The 19,144-nt window shown below is 31.0% G+C and overlaps 2 protein-coding genes across 2 annotated transcripts; both read left to right on the top strand.

Annotated features, from left to right (window-relative positions):
- Window positions 1–528: 528 nt before the first annotated feature.
- Window positions 529–1,644, top strand: J4E90_001425 (uncharacterized protein; the record flags this gene model as incomplete). Its single annotated transcript, XM_051431013.1, has 2 exons — window positions 529–546; window positions 595–1,644. 2 exons carry the CDS (start codon window positions 529–531, stop codon window positions 1,642–1,644), a joined length of 1,068 nt encoding a protein of 355 aa, XP_051296500.1.
- A 1,176-nt stretch (window positions 1,645–2,820) lies between these two features.
- J4E90_001424 (uncharacterized protein) lies at window positions 2,821–3,228 on the top strand (the record flags this gene model as incomplete). The annotated part of the gene is made up of 1 exon (XM_051431012.1): window positions 2,821–3,228. The coding sequence occupies one exon, from the start codon at window positions 2,821–2,823 to the stop codon at window positions 3,226–3,228; it is 408 nt and encodes a 135-aa protein (XP_051296499.1).
- Between the last annotated feature and the right edge of the window lie 15,916 nt (window positions 3,229–19,144).

Genomic DNA, 19,144 nt, shown 5'->3' with positions numbered 1-19,144 from the left:
TGAAGATCAATCGATACGCCATGGCAGTCCGCGCCTCTCCGTTGAGGCTTCAATCGACCCTCTCTGCCCCGTCTATTTCTATGTCGAGGTTTGGTGTTCGCGCGCGATATGGTAGTGCGCAGTCGCGGGATTTGCTTTGTCGTACACTCGCCTTAAACCGCCGGGGCTTCGGACGCGCGACAGCTGAGGAAGCCACACCCCGCGCTCGAGATCTTCTCTCCATGAGGCGTCGGGCCTGGTGTGCTGGTCATCGATAAGGCCGACGGTCAGCCGTTCGCTGCTGAGCGAGCGATATTGCTACCCAGTGTTGCATCATACACAGCATAGACCCTGAGATGCTACTCGTGCGACCGCACCGCCTGCCGTCGCGATTGGCGTGTCTTGCGTTCGCGACCGTCGCCACGGCCACGATATCCTCGTCTAACACGTCTACCGCGCGTACAAATCTTTACGACGGCACTCTGCCGCTCACTAACGCTCAAGGCGACGACGGGACCAGGATTGCCGACCTGATCCCATTGACTAAGGATGCCGCCAACTCAGTTCGTCAAACACTATTCGTCGCATCGCCTTCATGCACTGACAAAGCACTAGGTCCAGGGCAATCTGTACAATACCAACTACACCAGCGTCGTCGGCATCTCCAATGACGAAATCGCATACATCAGCTGCGACACCACCGACTACAACGGCTACGACACTGCGCAGGGCGTCTTCGAACAAACCTACTTGCAAGGCAACATCTCGGCAGTCATACTGTACAGCAGGACGTCGGACTACTGCAACTACACTCAGGATAAGACACAGGTCATGATGGACGAGTTCGCCATATACTCGATGACGAACAGAGCGGACTCGGCAAAGGTGCGCAACGACATCATCGACATGCCGGCAGCCATGAAATACTTCGTCCAAGTCAAGGCGCGGGATGAGGGGAACAACGATTCCGGCAATGGCCAATACCAGCAGAACCCGCTGGGGCCTTCGCCTTCGACCGCCGTTGCTATGATCATCCTGTACAGCATCACCGGCATCATCACAGCATTGTTCCTCGTCATCATCATCACCGGCGCCGTACGCGCGCATCGCCACCCCGAGCGATACGGCCCTCGAAACGTACTCGGACGACCAAGGCAAAGCAGGGCAAGGGGATTGGGACGAGCTATCCTGGATACCATACCCATCGTCAAGTTTGGCGAGAAGGAGCCGGCGAAACCCGCTGATGTCGAACTGGGCTCGACGGCAGAAACACGGGATGTGAATGGCGTGAACACGGACGCGGAAGCGCAAGCGAGCGGAGGAACAGCTGCGACTCAGCACGATACGGCTCCAGCTTCTGTGCCTGGTGCGACTGAGACAGCACAGGTCGTAACATCGGACCCCGCGGAAGAGCAGCAATCCGGCATCGCGCCGGCACAGCCTGTTACCGCAGGTGCGACAGCGGGCACTGATAATGCTTCACCAGATGAAGGTCTGGGATGCTCGATCTGTACCGAAGACTTTGAAAAGGGCCAGGATCTCCGGGTTCTTCCATGCGACCACAAGTTCCATCCAGAATGCGTGGACCCATGGCTACTGAACGTATCCGGCACATGTCCATTGTGGTATGCCACCCCTCATTCTAACATGTCAATGCTGTGCTAACCACTATTAGCCGGGTCGACCTTCGTCCTGTAAACTCGCGCGATTCCACGGGATCGCAAGAAGATGAGCTCGCTCCCCCTCTCAATCCCGAGGGCGATACATCCCATCGCCGCCGTACCGCGTTCTTCGATATCCTATCCCTCCGTCAACGGCCGAACGCGTCACCCGAAGAACGTATATCTGCTCTACGCCGCCTAAGAGAACAAAGGAGGAACCAAAGTGGTGATGTAGCAAGTGGCAGCGCAAATGCGAGCGTCGAGGATGTCGATGGCGCGCGTGACAGGAGGAATAGGCGCATCAGTGCTCGGCTGAGTGATGTATTCAGCGGCCGCTCGAGGAGAGAAAGGGCTGATGAGGGTTCGGCGCAACCAAGTGGGCAAAACAGGAATGAGGCGGATGCTGCTACTGGTCCAAGTGGGCCAAGCGCTTGAACGGGGGAGATGACTTGTATACGAAGATGATGATATCTGTACAGAGTATCTGTAATGGCGTTTGGGCTCTCTCGCATCCCGGTCAAGGGCTTATGGGTTGCGCATCGTACGGCGTTGCGGGATACCAGGTTGTCTTGGGTAGCAAGCATTCACCATGCTCCAGAATGCAAAATGCAATTTGTACCACCCATCCCACTTTCTTTCGGTGTCGTGGTTGTGTGGTTGTGATGCAGCTTCTCAGTCGCTTTATTCTCTTCGTGTATTAACCAACACTTTTTGAGAGCTGAACTCCAATAAAGTTTGAGTGCATAAAAGTGAGGCACGCGAACGTCTTAGTGATACTGCAATCTCTCAGCCCTGCTGCCAGGCTTTTGTGATAATAGGAAGGCAGATCAGAAAGTGATGTTTACCATCCCATGACTTGCACATCGACAGCCACTCCAGTTCTTCACAACCAGGTTCAATTCAACCTCCTCCGTTCGTGGACAATTAGCCTACTGAGAATTGTCCAATGATATCGAAATATGCAAGCCAATTTATTACATGCCAGGAAGGAAATCCCTCTTGGTTTGCCAAGTGCCAACATGATCGCGATCAGCACATATGACGCGGTTCCAATGTCAATGTGGCTGCCCAGGTGTTCACCGGTTCTGGCATGCTTATCTGCAGCACACCCACAAACTAAGCAGCAAAACCTCACCCACATACCTTAAACACTACCTTGCAGGCTCTGCTCTAGCAAACGATGACCACAAATACTCCATCAGAGCCAGCTTCATCGGAAGGACCACCAAACCCACCTCACACCTTCGATCGCAGTACACCCGACCAACAAGAAATCACCGCAATCCTTGCCAAATTCAACAAAGATCCTCTTGAACTCAGCGTTGTATCCCTGGGCAAGGATGGCGTTCTACGAAACCTATCGGCGGATCGCGCCGTCCTTAATGCAGTTGGACTAAACCCACGGCTGGTGAAAGCGTTCTTGGACCGCGTGCCTCCAGACTACCGCGCGCTCACGCCAGAACTTGAGGATGCTGATGGGTCGAAGGCGACGGATGGGGAAATGTGGCACCCGGATCCGGAACTGCTGCCGCGACCTATGGGAGAGGAACAGAAGAAGAAGGCGTTGGCGAGTTCACAGGAGAATTAGCATCAAAGCGTTCATATGTACGACAGCGGTATAAAGGAGATCAGACGAAATTATTTATAGTTGGGAAGAACTCAATGGCCGTGGATTGAGCCCCGGGGTGCACACAGTAGACCTGTGATCATCAACATTTTCCGTGACCCGTCAAGGTAAAGGGTGTTTGAATGTATGCAAATTATACACAGAGCGTTAATACGCTTCCAAGGTCTCTATGTGGAAGGAGATCACCTGGGTAAGGATCGTGATTGCCCTGGCTGAATTCCCACGCATGCGAGGCCCCATTCTGGGGCTGCTAAGCGATGGGGCCATCCAGGGCTGGAAATGTTATCGAACGTATCTACGATCCCTCTGCCTAGTTACTTCCTCCTAGGCCCGCACACCAAAGCTTAGGCCTTAACTTTACCACTGATCGTAGACCTTTGATACCCATCGCAAGGCTTGCGCCAAATGCGTTGCATGTTATACACGCACCCGTGGACGGATTCCTTCGCCAGGTGAGGCTCCCGAGGTCTGTGACAAAAAATGGGTGGCGACCTCGGGAAAGCTGAGAGCTGCATAGACAGCAACGACGCGCAGCATGCATGGCATACATGGGCGACGACCCAATGATACCGTATCCAACGTAAGCTAAACGATATTGTGCGTCCAATAACCCAGGCCCGGGGTCTAGTAGGTTCAGAGAGGCTTTCATACGAACTTGTACAAAGCCCGGAAGCCTGGCCAGGGCAGCCGCGTTCGGACAAACGTTCACTGCACAGCGGCACATCAGGATCATTCAGAGGATATTGTTCCACTACTATGGCGGTATCGGGCTACATAGGTTCCGCTTGCATACGACTACTTACCACTACCGTCGCTGACGCGAGTCCGATATCGACGCTGCTCTCGCCAGAGGGGCTAGCTTACTCAAAATCCTGGACCAATCTCAGAAATGAAGCTCGAAATGGCTGTAGGCTTTGTAGAATTCTGAAGGATTACTTGGATCGGGCAGATGAGAGATCTCGAGTCCGACGTGATCGACTCCAGGCCGCCCCTACCATTGTCTTGTATGCGCCAGAAGAGGAACGAGTCATCCACTTCGTACTACGTCTGTCCGGGAACCATATGACGATTAGCGCACCGAACATCGTGTTTGCAGGCACTGTTCAGTACAGAGCGACAACAAGCTTCAGTAAGGTCGCAGCGGAGGCGCCAGATCAGAGCTAATAGGGTAACCGTAGGCGATCCTGCAGCACAGTTCTTGCCACAGGCAACCATCATGTTGGATCGAGGGGATCGAGCGACTTTCAATGCCATCCGCTCATGGGTCAAAGAGTGTAGCCATCAGCACGATAGTTGCGTGAGCCGCGAATCAGATCTTCCTGCAAGGTTGATAGATCTCTCCTATCTATCGGCCGAGGCCCGATACCTACGACTATACATCCCCAAAGAGAATGAAGGAGGACGCTATGTTGCACTGAGTTACTGTTGGGGCTATTCGCAACCGGTCACCACGAGCGAGAACAACTTGCAACAGCATTTGCACAAGATCCGATACGATAATCTTCCACAAACACTCCCAGATGCAGTTAAAACGACCAAGGCTTCAGGTATTAAGTATCTCTAGGTCGATGCGTTGTGCATCGTCCAGGATTCGCAGCGCGACAAGCAAACGCAGATGGCAGAGATGGCCAAGATCTACCAAAATGCATTTTTCACAATAGTAGCCGCTTGCTCCACGAGTTCAGCCGAGGGCTTCTTCCAAGTCAGAGATGGTATGCCGCCAGCTCTGGAACTACCAGTAGGTTGTTTGGAGGGAGAGATTGGCAACATTGCTTTGCTGCCATCATATGAGGGCCTCAGGCACGAACCGCTACATGACAGAGCCTGGACACTGCAAGAGATCATTCTCTCACGACGACTGTTAATTTTTGGAAAAGATTCCGTTGGATGGAAGTGCGAGCGAATGGACCGCGGAATGCATAGTTGGACAGACTGGAATGGGTACTGTGCATCTACGGGCTTGACAACGATTCGCCTTGCACCGGGCGGCAACATCATACGTCCATCACTGAGCATTTACTCGGCCAACATCAGCTCCTTCAACAACCCTTCATCGTTGGCTGAGACACAGCCGTATATCTTTCGACTTTGGAGAGATGTTGTTAAAGACTATTCGACTCGCTCGATGACAAACGAGGGCGACAAGCTCAACGCCATAGCTGGGATAGTGGCATACTTCCAAGACGTCATGGGGGGTACGTATCTCGCAGGGCTGTGGAAGAAACATCTGTTGCACGAACTATGTTGGCAGGTCCGCGACGCGAGGCGACCAGCAAAGACCAGAGCTCCCTCTTGGTCATGGATGGCCTTGGACGGGCCTGTAGCTTTTCATACAGAGCATTGCGAGTGGTATAGCCCTATAGTCGACGTCCTCTCCTGCACTGTCACCCCTGTCTCTCCAACCGCGCCCTTCTCCAGCGTCACCGGTGGAGACTTAGTATTAGACGGCCATGTCAGCTCAACTCGTCCAAGCGCGTTCGCGAAGAACCTGTTATCTCCAAAAGACTTCTCCGGTTTCGGTATAGACTGTGATCAACAGATAGATAGAAATGACATCTATATAGGCGTTGCTCGTTGCCTCGCGACCACCGCAGAACGCAGAATTGTGTCGGCGGGACGGGAGTTTATCTAGAGCTTGATTCTTAGGCTGTTGAATAATGAGCTTGGTAGGATAGATGTGTACAAACGTGTGGGGTGGTTTAACACTGCTATCTGGAATCTAAAGCAGCAGCGCGTAATTACAATTGTTTAGTCGCAGAAGATAATAAACAAAATTAATTGCATATCTATAGTGCTCTCTACCTAACTTAGAGTTATCTTAATAGTACAAAGATATTAAAGACTATTAAAAAGAATCAAAAGACTCTTAGCTAGTTCTTTTACAGCTACTAAATAACTTAAATACTATTTTAGATATTACTATAGTAATATAGTTATTTACACTATATAATAAAGCTAAAGACTTATAAAATAACTTTATAATAACCTTTATAGCTTTCTAATTTACTTATTAGTTAAGTAATAATTTTATAGTGTAAGCTAGTCTTAAAACATAAGAGCCTATTACTAGTATATAAAAAAAAATATTTCTAAAATTCTTAAAAGTATAGTATTAGATAGACAAAAACTTTAATTCTTAATAATACTACTTTTACTTAATAAAAGCTTCTAAAATCTAAGCTAACAAAGTAACTTTTTTTTAAATTTTAATATTAATATCTAGTAGAAAGAATTATTTTATTATTATATATTATAAAAAGCTTATAACTAATTAAGTAATAGATAAACTAAGAAAATACTGGAATATTTAATAAGTAAAATTATACTTTTATATAGTAGAGTAATAATAAGAAAGAACTATACAAAAGTTATCTTTTTTAAAGTAATATATATAGATAAGTACATTATCTAAAAATAAAGTTATTAGTATTTTAGAACACTAAGAGCCTTCTCTTTAAGTTAACCTACTATTATCTTTTCTTACTAATATTTTAGCGCTAGTAAACCTAGGCAAAGATAAAAGTAAAAAAATAATCTTATTAAAACTAGCTATATCTTTGAAAGTAAGCTTAAGACTACTGATTTTATTTTCTTATATTATTTTTTGTACTTTTTTTTAATCTTTATTATTCTTTTTAATTTTTTAAAATTTAAATCTAATAGGTTATTAAAAGATTATATATAAAGCTTGAAATTAAACTTTTTCAATATTATAAAATCATTTTATAATATTAATACTATTATTATATATAAATTAGAGTTAATAACTTAGCTATCTACTATAGCTTTAATACTATAGATATACACGTTACGCGCTTATAGTGCTTTACTACACTTATAGGTATATGTATATAAATACATAGATATATAGTTAACTTAGAAAGTAATAATATTATTTTAAGTCTTAGATAATTACTTTCTTTATTTACAAAAAGTAATAATAAATTACTAGTAATATTAAAATAACTCTACTATACTTTATATAGTACTTAGGTAGTTTATAGTAGTAGTAGTAATATTGTAATAATATAGCTATACTTTATATAGTACTTACGTAGACACTATAGCTTAGTTTACTTTAACTATTATCTAGCTTATTTTACTAGTTTTTATTATTATGTATACGCTTATACTTTCTATCTAGATTATATTTTATTATTCTATTACTTAGTTAATTATCTATTATATAATCTAAAGTATTATTTATTATATTATTTATTATATTACCTATTAATTAATATTACTAGTAACTTAGTAGTAACTTAGTAGTACTTACTAAGCTTATAATATAAGCTTTAGAAAAGTATTAGTAAAGTCTAACTTAGCTTATAGTATTACTTTATAATATACTTATTATATTATAGGTCTTTTTTAACTATACTATAAGCTTAGCCTTTTTAACTAAATTTAAAAACATATCTAGTTCTATTTTTAGTACTTCGATTTACTAGACTTCTACTTCTTTAAATATTTGAAATACTTATATTACTTTTAGAGCTTGTTTCTATAAGTATAATTATAAAAAGCTTTGACTTTATTTTATTTATATAACTTAGTAGTAAGAATACTAAACTAAAAAGTAGTAAAGCTTCTTTTATTATATAGACTACTATAATCTAGATATAAACTTTAAGAGTTACATATCTTATAATAGTTTTGAATTTACTTATTCTAGATATATATAGTAATAGTAAATAAAGTAATTACTTTTATATATCTTTATTTACTTAGTAAAAAGAATACTATAAGCGTTTTAGAAACATATATAAGATTAGCTAGTACTAAAATATAACTATTAGTAGAATATAGTATATTAGATATTTTATTACTAGTTTAAATAGCTTTTGTTAATAAATTATTATCTTAATAAAATATATAAAATAACAGTAAGTAGAATGATATTAAATAGAAAGTAAGAAAAGATTATAGATAAAAGTAAAGATTTTTTATACTATTTTACTACTATACTTAATATAGTAGCTTTATTAAGATAGCTTAAACTATAGCTATAGTTATTAGCTATAGTTATAAGCTATACGTTTTTATTACTATTATAACTTATTTCAGAAGAGTATTAATATAGAGTATAGTAATAAAACGTAGTAAGTAACTTTATATAGTAATCTTTATATAGATATATTTCTAAAATATCTTATACTTACTATAGATAGCTCTAGATATTAATAAAAATTTCTTTCTAATATTTACTAAATTTTGTTATAAATAGCGTATAGAAGTATCTTAGATCTAAAAGAAATAAAGTTGTAAATAAATATTAGCTTTCTACCAAGTATTGTAACAATTGAAATTCAAGTTTAATATATATACTCTATCTGAGATATATATAAAAGCGTACTAAGAATTTCTAGCTTAGCTACTAATACTCTAGTAGATAGCTTGTATTAGAAAAATTACTATACAAGCAATATAATTATTCTATTATTATTTTTTAAAATTTAAGTAAAATAAGTATTATAACTATAGCTTATTAGTCAGAAGATCTAAATAGGTTATAAAGTAGAAATACTATATATTTCTATACTTAAGTTAGTATATATTCTTTTACTACTACTATTTTTCTTATACTTACGCTATATTAGAACTTCTTATAATTCTTATAATTCTTATACTTCTTTGTTTTTTAAAAGTTATAGAATAACTATAGTAAGTAGCGCTAAACTACTCTTTATATATTATTCTAAAGACTTATACATTAAATTATTAGTGCTACTACTATTATATTCTATATTAAAACATACTCTTATTAACTTTACTACTAATACTCTAGAATACTAGTATTATTAAACTTCTATATTTACTATACTACTTACTTTCTAAAACAGAATCTCTAACTACTATATAAACTTAAGCTATATTTAGATTAGGTATTTATTAAAAAGAAAGCTCTTTAAAAATCTTAAAACGCTAAAGTAGAATATTAAGAATAGTATAAAAAGAGTATTTATTAAGTCTTTAAATTCTATTACTATTACTACTAGAAGCCTAAAGGTATACTTAAAGAAGAAAACTAGGCTAGGTAAAGAGAAGAAAAAGATATAAGAAGAATAGATTACTAATATATAAAATACATAGATAAAGACGAATAAGAAAATAGATCTTATGTATAATAACCTTCTAGCTTATATCTAGAATAAGAAAAGTAAGTATTAGATAAAGAAACTTCTAGTGTATATATATAGTTTAGCGTAAATAGAAATACTAGTAAAGATTTTTACATAAGTCTAGTAATATTTTAAATAGCTATTAAAGATAGTTAATATAGCTCTACTATTATTATTACTATTATAGCAATAAATAGACTATATATTATAGATTTAATATTAGTAGACTAGTTAACTTATTAGAATACTTGGGTTAGTAGCTTTATTAGTAATTTATTAGATAGAATTAGATTTTATCTCTATAAAGTACAATATAAACTAGAGCATAAAACTATTATAACATCTACTATAGGTATAGATAGTGATAAACTACTTATAAAAAGTAAAAGTAATAAAATAATCTCTAGTAAACTTAAAAGTAAACTTAGAAGTAAACTTAGAGATAAACTTGAAAGTAGTTATAAGTATATTAAGCTATAGAAATATTAAAATATTCTTAAAAGTTAATATAGAAGCTTTTTAAAAAAAAGCTCTTAGTAAATATTTTAGTAGAAAAAGTAAAAGTTAGAGTATAGCGTTTTTCATTTAGTAATAAAAGTAGATAAGTAAAAGTCTTAGTAGTATAAGTAAACCTTAGATCTAAGATAATGTTAAATTATAGTACTACTATTATTCATGAAAAAATCTATATAAATAACTATCGTATAAAAAATAGTAGTCTAAAAAGAATTATAAAAAGATTTGTATATAGAAAATACTTTTCTTCTTTTTTTTATTTTATATAATAAGTTTTTATTCTAAAAAACTTTGTTTAACTCTAAGAACTTTTCAATCTCTAAAAACTTTATATAGTAAAGTACTACTCTAATTTAGCTTAATACTAATACTAATTTTCTTATACAGATATCTCTTTCTATAATAAATAATATTATAATTAGTACTTCCAATAATCCTTTTTAAAAGTATTCTATTATTAAATATATAATAGCTTTTACTATACTAATTATAGTAGTAAGTAACTATAAAAATAGTTTATGTACTATTCTAACTAAGACAATCTTTTCAATTAAAAGTATTATAATATTTACTATTAGAAATAAATAAAGAACTTAAGTACTACATTTAATTTAGAAATATAAAGTATACTAAAGATACTTAATACTACTCTTAGAGTAGTAGTTATTCTTTTCATTCTAAGTAGACAATTTACAAAGTAAAGACTAGACTTTTTTATACTAAGTAGAGATTTATAGATATATAGTATATTTAGCTTTAGTAAATATAATATTAAATTTTTAAAGTACTACTAGTAGCTCTAATAGTAAAAGATTATAACTTTATTAAAACTATATTATATTGTATAATTAATAGATAAAAATCAAAGATTTATTGTTATTTCTATTATGTATTTAATTAATAAATTAAAGTATAAGTAGTACTGTATAGAGAAGAATTTATTAAGTAAGCAAAGTATACTATTATAACTAACGTAAGCATTATTATAAACTTTAAACTATAGTAGTAAGAGCTTAAAATTTATTAGTATTAATAAAGAACAGGTAAGTAAGTACTAGTAAATATAGATAGTAGTTATAATAGTTCTATAATGTAGCTAATATAGCTAGACTTATAGATAGTAATATAGAAAATATAAGTTACAACTAATTATATAGATATTATATAGGCGTTATATAAGTAGTTTAAGTTAGTTAGTTAGCTTACTAGACTGCTTTTTAGAGATAGGTAATAATATAACACTAGTATTAGTACTAGTTTATAGTTTAGATATCTATTAGTAATTTATAATTAATATAGAGCAGTAAGTCTATTATATTTACCTAGGTAGGAACTATTATATTAGTAGTTATAGTATAAGTATAAGTATTATAAGTTATAAATCTAGGCTTATATTTAAGATTTTTTAAGTCTACTTCTAGAGTCTAATAAAGTAACGCGCTATTACGTAATTACGTAATTATATATATATGTAATTCCTTAAATTTAAGAAAGTACGTAATAAGCTCTATCTCTTAGATCTAGACAAAACTCTTATTACTTATATAGAGCTAATATAGCTATTTTAAAAGCTATAAAAGTATTATATACACTATTTTAATACTAGAAGTATAGAGAATTTAGCTATAAGCTTTATAATATAAGAAAACTAAATACAAAAATACTACTTAATTATTAATTTAAGAGATAGAGTAAAGTTTTCATTAGAGCTATTATAACTAAAATAATAAAGAATAGAAATGTACTCTTATTAGCCGAAACTTATAGACTCTAATCATAAATAATAGTAATAAATATAGAGGTACAGTGCTTACTTTTCCTAGTTAGCTTAGCTTTAGTTTACTTAATTACATTTAAACTTATATTTTTCTAGAAAGTTAGTAATATTGTTTTTATTAAGAACAGACGTATTAGCGTTCGTACGCTTAAAGTAGCTAATATAGTAGCTCTCTACTTATTATTCTTTAGTATAAAGTACTGTTATTATTAGTAATAGTACTATTATAATAACTAGTGTAGTACTCATTAGTATTAATTTCTATTTAATATTAGTATAACTTTTATTTAAGTACTATACTTCTCTTATTTCTCTTTTTTAACCTACTATTAGAGCTAAAGCTATACTATTCTTAAAGCTTTTACTATTCTTTAGTATAGCTTTTTTATAAATATATTCTTTTTTTAATTTAAATTTAATATTAAATTTTCTTTAGCTCTAAAACTTATTTACTACTTTAGTATATTACTTTCTTAGTAACTAAGTTATACTTACTATTATTTTTTTAACTATAGTAATCTAGCTATACTATAGTTTTTCTATAGTAACCTACTGTCCTTTTTTAGATACTAAGAAACTACGTATTTTTACTAATTTCTACTTATTAGTTCTACATAGCTTAGTACTAAGCTTTTATACTATTATACTTCTTCAAAACTAGACTAATAATACTATATTACTATTATAATAGCTCTTTCTGTACTAATAAACTATTAGTGCTTTCTCGTTAAATTACTAAAGATATAGTTTGATAAATTATTACATAGAGATAGGAAGTATTTAATTTATATATAGTAAAACAGAAAAGTAATCTAAATAGTAATAAGTGATTAAAGTAGTATTCTTATCTAAGAAGATTACTCTCTATCTTAAAGGGCTATTAGAGTACTAATTCTTCTTCAACTTATATAATCTAGTTAGGTAAGTAATTACTATACTATAATACCTAAAAGACGCGCTAACAAAATTAAAGAACTTACTACTATTAGACTTTTAATAATTTCTATAGATACTAAAAACTATTAGTATAAACATTTCTTATAAAAAGAATTCTTTATCTTCTTTTATATTTACAATATATTTCTACTCTACTTAAAAGATATCAAAAAGTAAGTAATAGCTTTATAGATTATTATCTTTAAGAAAGTATAATACTTTAAAAAGGAAAACCTAGAGAACTCTCTTATAATCTATATAATTAGATATATAAAGGTAATGTACTAAAGATCTTTAATCTTAGAATTAGACTGAATTTCTTTAAAACTCTTACTATTAAATTATCTAACTTAGAATACTAGAGAATAGTATAAGCTTCATGACAAACTATAAAAAAATTAATAGCTTTATTCTATCTAAATATAGTTATAATACTTTAAGTAGATATAGTAAATATCAATCTAACGCTTATATACCTTCTTGAAAACTTAAGTATGCTATAAAGAAATATTAGAAACTAAGTAGCTATAAATATAAATAGAGAAATAAATAAAATCTACTACATTTTAGTTTAGTGTAGTTACTATAATTACCTTTTTTTTATGTTACTAGTTTTGAATTATAAATTAAAATTCTAGAAGCATACTACTTTTTTTCTTAGGATATTATTATACTATTACGAAGTATAATATTAAATAAAGTAATAAGAAAAAGAATAGTTACTATAAAAACTATTTAAGCTAGATTACTTACTATTTAATATACTACTAAAAAAGCTTTAGAACTTCAATAGCTTTTTTAAAGCTAGTACGTAATATTAGAAATTAAGAAATAAATAATATAATAATAAATAACTAATTTTATCAATTACTAGAATAAACAGTTTAATAAATACTTACATAAAGTATATTGATAGATAGAGTTTGTAGCTATAATAGAGACATAGTAAAGATTCTTAAGGATTAAGTGTATAAAAACTATCATTCTGTTTCTAGATAGACGGAAAATCTTTTGTCTAGTAGTAGGTAATAAAGTCTTTAGAGCTAATAAAACAAAAAGTAATTTTAGTAATTTATTTTTAGAAGGTAAAGGTTAAAACCTAAAACTACTAATAGAAAGTTAAAAATTTCTAATCTAGAAGTTAGATACTCTAAATAGGGGTTAGTTAGAAGAAAGTAATAGATAAACAATATTTAGAAGAATAAGTATTTACTAAGCTTTAAACTAAGTTATACTTTTAAAGCTTAAAATTTTAGCTTACTACTTATTTTCTTCTTTTTTACTATAAATTTCATAATTCTTATAATACTTAAACTATTCTAAAGAATAAGCTATACTATTATAACTCTATATATTATTCTATAATAAAAGATAAGTGTATCTAATCTTAACGTGCTTATTGATAAATTTAGTCTTAGTAATATAATAGCTTACAAAGCTTAGTAATATATTATACTAGTTATAGTATTACTAAGTTATAGAAGTTAAAGTTCTTTATTCTTCTACACAATATTTAGACAAAAGTTATAGAGATTTAGACTTTACCTTTCTTTTTTCTTCTCTTTCTAAAGCTTTATATAGCTTGCTTAGCGTCTTTAATATAGACTTACTTATAGTACCCATTTTTTTAAATAAGCTTAGATAAGATTATAAAGATATTAGCTTAACTTATAGTATTTCTATTAGTTCTTGTACTTTTATAAAGAGAAAGAATAGCTCTAAAATAGTAAAAGAAATAGATAAACTTCTCTAAACACTACACTTAATCTATAGATTAATAAACTACTAGTTTTAATAATTCTTAATCTTACACTAGATATAGTAATAGTAGGCTATTTACTACTAACTTTGATAAGAGTAGTTACTTTAGTAGATATATATTCTATATATAGTAGCTAGAAATAAGTTATCGACTTTTTGATATATTCTAAGTTATAACTACTAATATAATATACTAAACTAAGTTTAATAAACTGTTAAACTCTAAATTTCTTATTCATACTAGTATTAAAACTATTCTAGTTTTAGATTCTAGAATATATTAAACTATAGCTTTCTTAATTTAGCTAGAAGAATGAGATTACTTCTACATAAATCTAGAGAAAAACAATATATTTAAACTCTATAAAACATAATTTATTAACTAAAAGATAATTTCTTTACTATATTTATTGAAACTAAACTAGTAACTTAATTTTAAGAAGAAACTTAAATTAGTACAATAACCTATATATTAGAGTAGTAAGTCTTTTAATAATAATACTATAAGAGAGGAGTTTAAGACATTACTTAAAGTATCTAACTAGTGCCTTAAGTCTAATTTAGTTATCTTTTTAGTAAAACAACGTTAGAAGAAATAGAAAGATTTTTAAAAAACTTTAAGCTAGTCTCTTCTAGAACTATTTTATAATTCTAATATCTATCTAGTATATATTTCTCTAGTAACGTAGTTATTCTAACTTTGGCTTTATTATAAAGCTAAAAACTTATAGTATAGACTAACTCTATACTTACCTATATAACGTTTTAGTTTATACTATAACTAGAAATTACAAGAAATAAGATAAAATATAGTAATAGGTTAAATACTAATAGAACTAGCTATGTCTATCTTCTATTAGCTATAATATAAAGCTGTATTAACTCTCTAGTACGTAATAATAATAACTACTTATTTCTAACTACTTATTTCTAACTACTTATTTCTAACTACAAAGCTCTATAGCTATAATAGTAGCTACCTACTTAGGTAATATAATACTTAAGAAACTATTTTTAAACTTCTTCTTATTATAATTTAATATATCATTAAGATAGCTAACAATTTTATTTAAGATATGTTAAAGTTAGAGAGAAGTAATAATTACGTAATTAAAGAGACGTAATTGCTTAGCTCTTAAGTATATAGCTAGCAATTTTATTCTAACTTTCTCTTATAGTATGAGAACATAATATCCTTAATTATCTCTAATAATTAACTGTCTCTCTAGCTTTAATAAGACTCTAATCTATAACTTTATAATATTTAAAATAATTTAAAAAAGCCTAGTTTTATATTAAATACTAGTCTGTAGATAAATAAATAGATATAGATAGTGTAAGCCTAAAGCGTATCTAAAGTAACGGAATAGCTCTAATTAATAATAATAATAAGCTTAGAGTAGTAGAAGAACTTATATATGTTAGTAGTAAGCTCTTTAATAGTAAGACTAGTAGAAAAAACAATTAACAGCTTTATCTTAGGTTAATATATCTATAAAGTAGTAGTAATAGAAGTATTAGTAAAGTAGCTTTGTATGTATTTTAAAATACTCTTTTAATTACTTAAAATATTAAGTTTTTTATTATAGATTATATCTTATTCTAAAGCTACTAAAATAGCTTTTAAAAAAGCTTCTTTACTAGTTTCTTTTCTAGTAGACGTAGAGTAGCTTTTACTAGCTTTATAATAATAACGTAATTTAGAGAGAAGTAATTAAAATAGATTAATTATAAGATAGTTTAGTTAAGTATTAGTAAAAAGCGTAATATAACTAGTAACTAAATTAGTTTTAGACCTATAACTATCTAAAAGACTTCTAAAAAAGTTATTTAGATAGCGTAGCTTTAAGTGTTAGCTTTAAGTTACTAGTAAAGTTTTTAATATATCTTTAGAGTTCTTATAGCTGTATAAATATTAGAAATAGAAGAGATATACTTTTATCAAAAGAGATTTTAGTATACATATCTATTCTAACTATAAAGCTTTGAAATATATTACTCTACTAGTTACAAGCTATTAAACGCTTGTAGTTAATATTACAATTACTTAATTAGGTATTTAGTATTAATATAGCTACTTTATAAGTTTAAAAGATTTAAAAACTATAACTATTTTAGAAGTAGCAGCGCTAAGACTCTAAGCTTAAGCTCGCTTCACGCTATACCTTTAAAAGAAAGTATAACCTTTAATTATATATTATTTAGAGTACTAAGAATAGTTTTTATCTCTTTAGAATTAGTAGCTTTTCAAGACTAAAGTACTACTACCTATAATTTCGATTTCTACTTAATAATTACTTTAAGCAAATATATTTATAGAAGAGTAATAGTTACAAGAGCTATAGAGTTTTAGATAAGAGTATTAGTAAACTAGCTTCTTATACACCTTAGCACGCTTTTAATAACGCTTAGAAAATTAAATGTTAAAGTAGAGATAAAGTTTTCTTTTATAGCTACTAATATAGCTTTTAGAATAGGTTTTCTAAAATACTCTTTTCTACTAAATTTAAAAAGCTTGTAATAAACCTATATTATTATAGTAACGTAATATAAAGAAAGGCTATTAAAGTAAAAAAATAAAATACTATTTAGTCAAGTATTAGTAGGTAAAGTAATATAACTTATTGAAATTAGTTCTACTCTTATAAATACTAAGAAGACTTTTATAATATTATGTATAGTAGTATTGTATTTAGCATTAGTTTTAGAATACTTACGTTTTTTAAATATCTTCTAATTTTAAAAGTAGTTATTTATAAATTATAAAAAGCCCGCTTCTACTTAGAATTTAGTATTACTATTTCTAATCTAAATTTATAGAATATACTACTTTATTATTCAGAAGTAAAGTAGGAATATTATTATATTATAATTTTCTTATAGAGTATCAAGTCTTCTTTAACCTTTAGAGATAAGGGTTGTAGTATACTTTTTTTAAAAAATATTAATTATGAAAAAGCAAGATTACGTAAACATATATTACTATATTTAGGTTATTAGTTAAACTTTTAGAATTTCTAATTTGAGCCTAAATTTCTAACTTATACTACTTATAACTATACTACATTTAAAACTAAGTTTTTTCTTATCAAGGCTATTAGTTTATACTAGTTGAAGATAATTTCTATCTTATAATACTTAAGTTATTGTAGTAATTATAAAGACTATACTTTATCTCTTTTATTAATATCAATAGAAAATATATATATTTTATTTCTTCTATTTTAAAGCTTAGAACTAATCTCTCTAAAGTATTAGTATTATAATAGTGTATAGAATATATTAATAGCTAGCTTTACTTAGATTATAGTAGTAATAAGAAGGTATAGCTAGTAGTTATAGCTAGTAACTAGAACTAAAAGCTATAGCGCGTAACTATAGCTATAGTTAACTCTTATATATAAAGGATTTATAAATAGTATAATAGTAATAGAGTATATAGAATTTTTTTTAATAGAGAAATCTAACTTCTATACATATTATTTTATTCTTACAAGCATTTAAATAAATAGTCTAAGTTTAATTTAAAAATCTCTTCTAATTAATAATAAAATCTAATAATAAACAACTCTTTTAAAATATGTAGTGATGTACTAGCTAATACTAAGCTAGTTTCTAAGACTAGTTTTATGTATACTTTACTAAACTTACAAAAAGAGCTTATAGACAAAACTAACTAAGTTATACTTTTTGATAATTCTATAGTAAAGTATAAAACAAAGCTTAAAACTACTTTAGAATATAAAAGCTTTTATTAATAATTACAAATCTATAACAATTACTACTATCGTTTTAATTTCTATATATCTTAAGTAGTCTAGTAATATATTCATAGTAAAATAGAACTGGTATTAATACTAGATTTACACTTAGTATAACTATTATAGAATCTAAATTAAAAGAAGACTATAGTTTATAAAGTAGTAAAAGAATAAGTTTTCTTAAAACATAAACTTTAGACTTAAATAATGCCTAAATAAGCTTTAAAGGTTTCTTACTACTTCTTATATAGATTAGTAAGTAAAAACTTTACTAAAGACTTAGAGTTAAATAAAGCTAGTATTATAGAACTTTCTAAGTTACTAGTAATACTTAGTTAGTTTTGCAAGAGATACAAGTAGTAATAATTAGAGCTAATAAAGTATAAGCTATTGAATAAAATATAAAGATACAAGACCTTTATATATAGAAAGCTAGTAGGTAGCCTAGCCTTATAAGGCCAGGCTAGTTACATAATAATATACTAAAATAGAAACTAGCTAGAACTATAATATTACCTTTCCCTTCTAAGATAGTTGCACTAGTAAGTATTATAACTATCTAACGCAGCTTCTTTATAAAGATAACATTATTCTTCTATATACTAGGCGCGCTATTATAGTAATAGTCTATTCTTTATTATTTTATAAAGTATTATATTCTCTATAAGATACTAAGTATCTACTGTTATTATAGTAACGTTAGAGTCAAAGACTAAGAGCAAGACTAAGCCTAGAGCTATAGCTAGAGTTAGAGTTAGAGTTAGAGTTAAGATTAGAGTTAAAGTTAAGAAGAGTAGTATAGAAGATAGAAGCGCCTATAACGCTAAGAGAGAAAGCTATCTATAGTTAATTAATACTAAAGCTATATCTTACTTTATCTAGCTATATTAGATTAACTAAATAACTATAAGGCTCACTTTATAGACTAGAGCTATAATAGGCCTTTTATAATATTAGATTAGTCTACTAAGTATTAGAGCTATCTACTATATTCTTATTAAAGA

The sequence above is a fragment of the Alternaria incomplexa genome (genome assembly GCF_024043165.1).
Source record: "Alternaria incomplexa strain BMP 0042 chromosome Unknown scaffold_1, whole genome shotgun sequence".
In the NCBI taxonomy this organism is placed as follows: domain Eukaryota; kingdom Fungi; phylum Ascomycota; class Dothideomycetes; order Pleosporales; family Pleosporaceae; genus Alternaria; species Alternaria incomplexa.
This window is presented reverse-complemented; position numbering and strand designations above follow the sequence as displayed.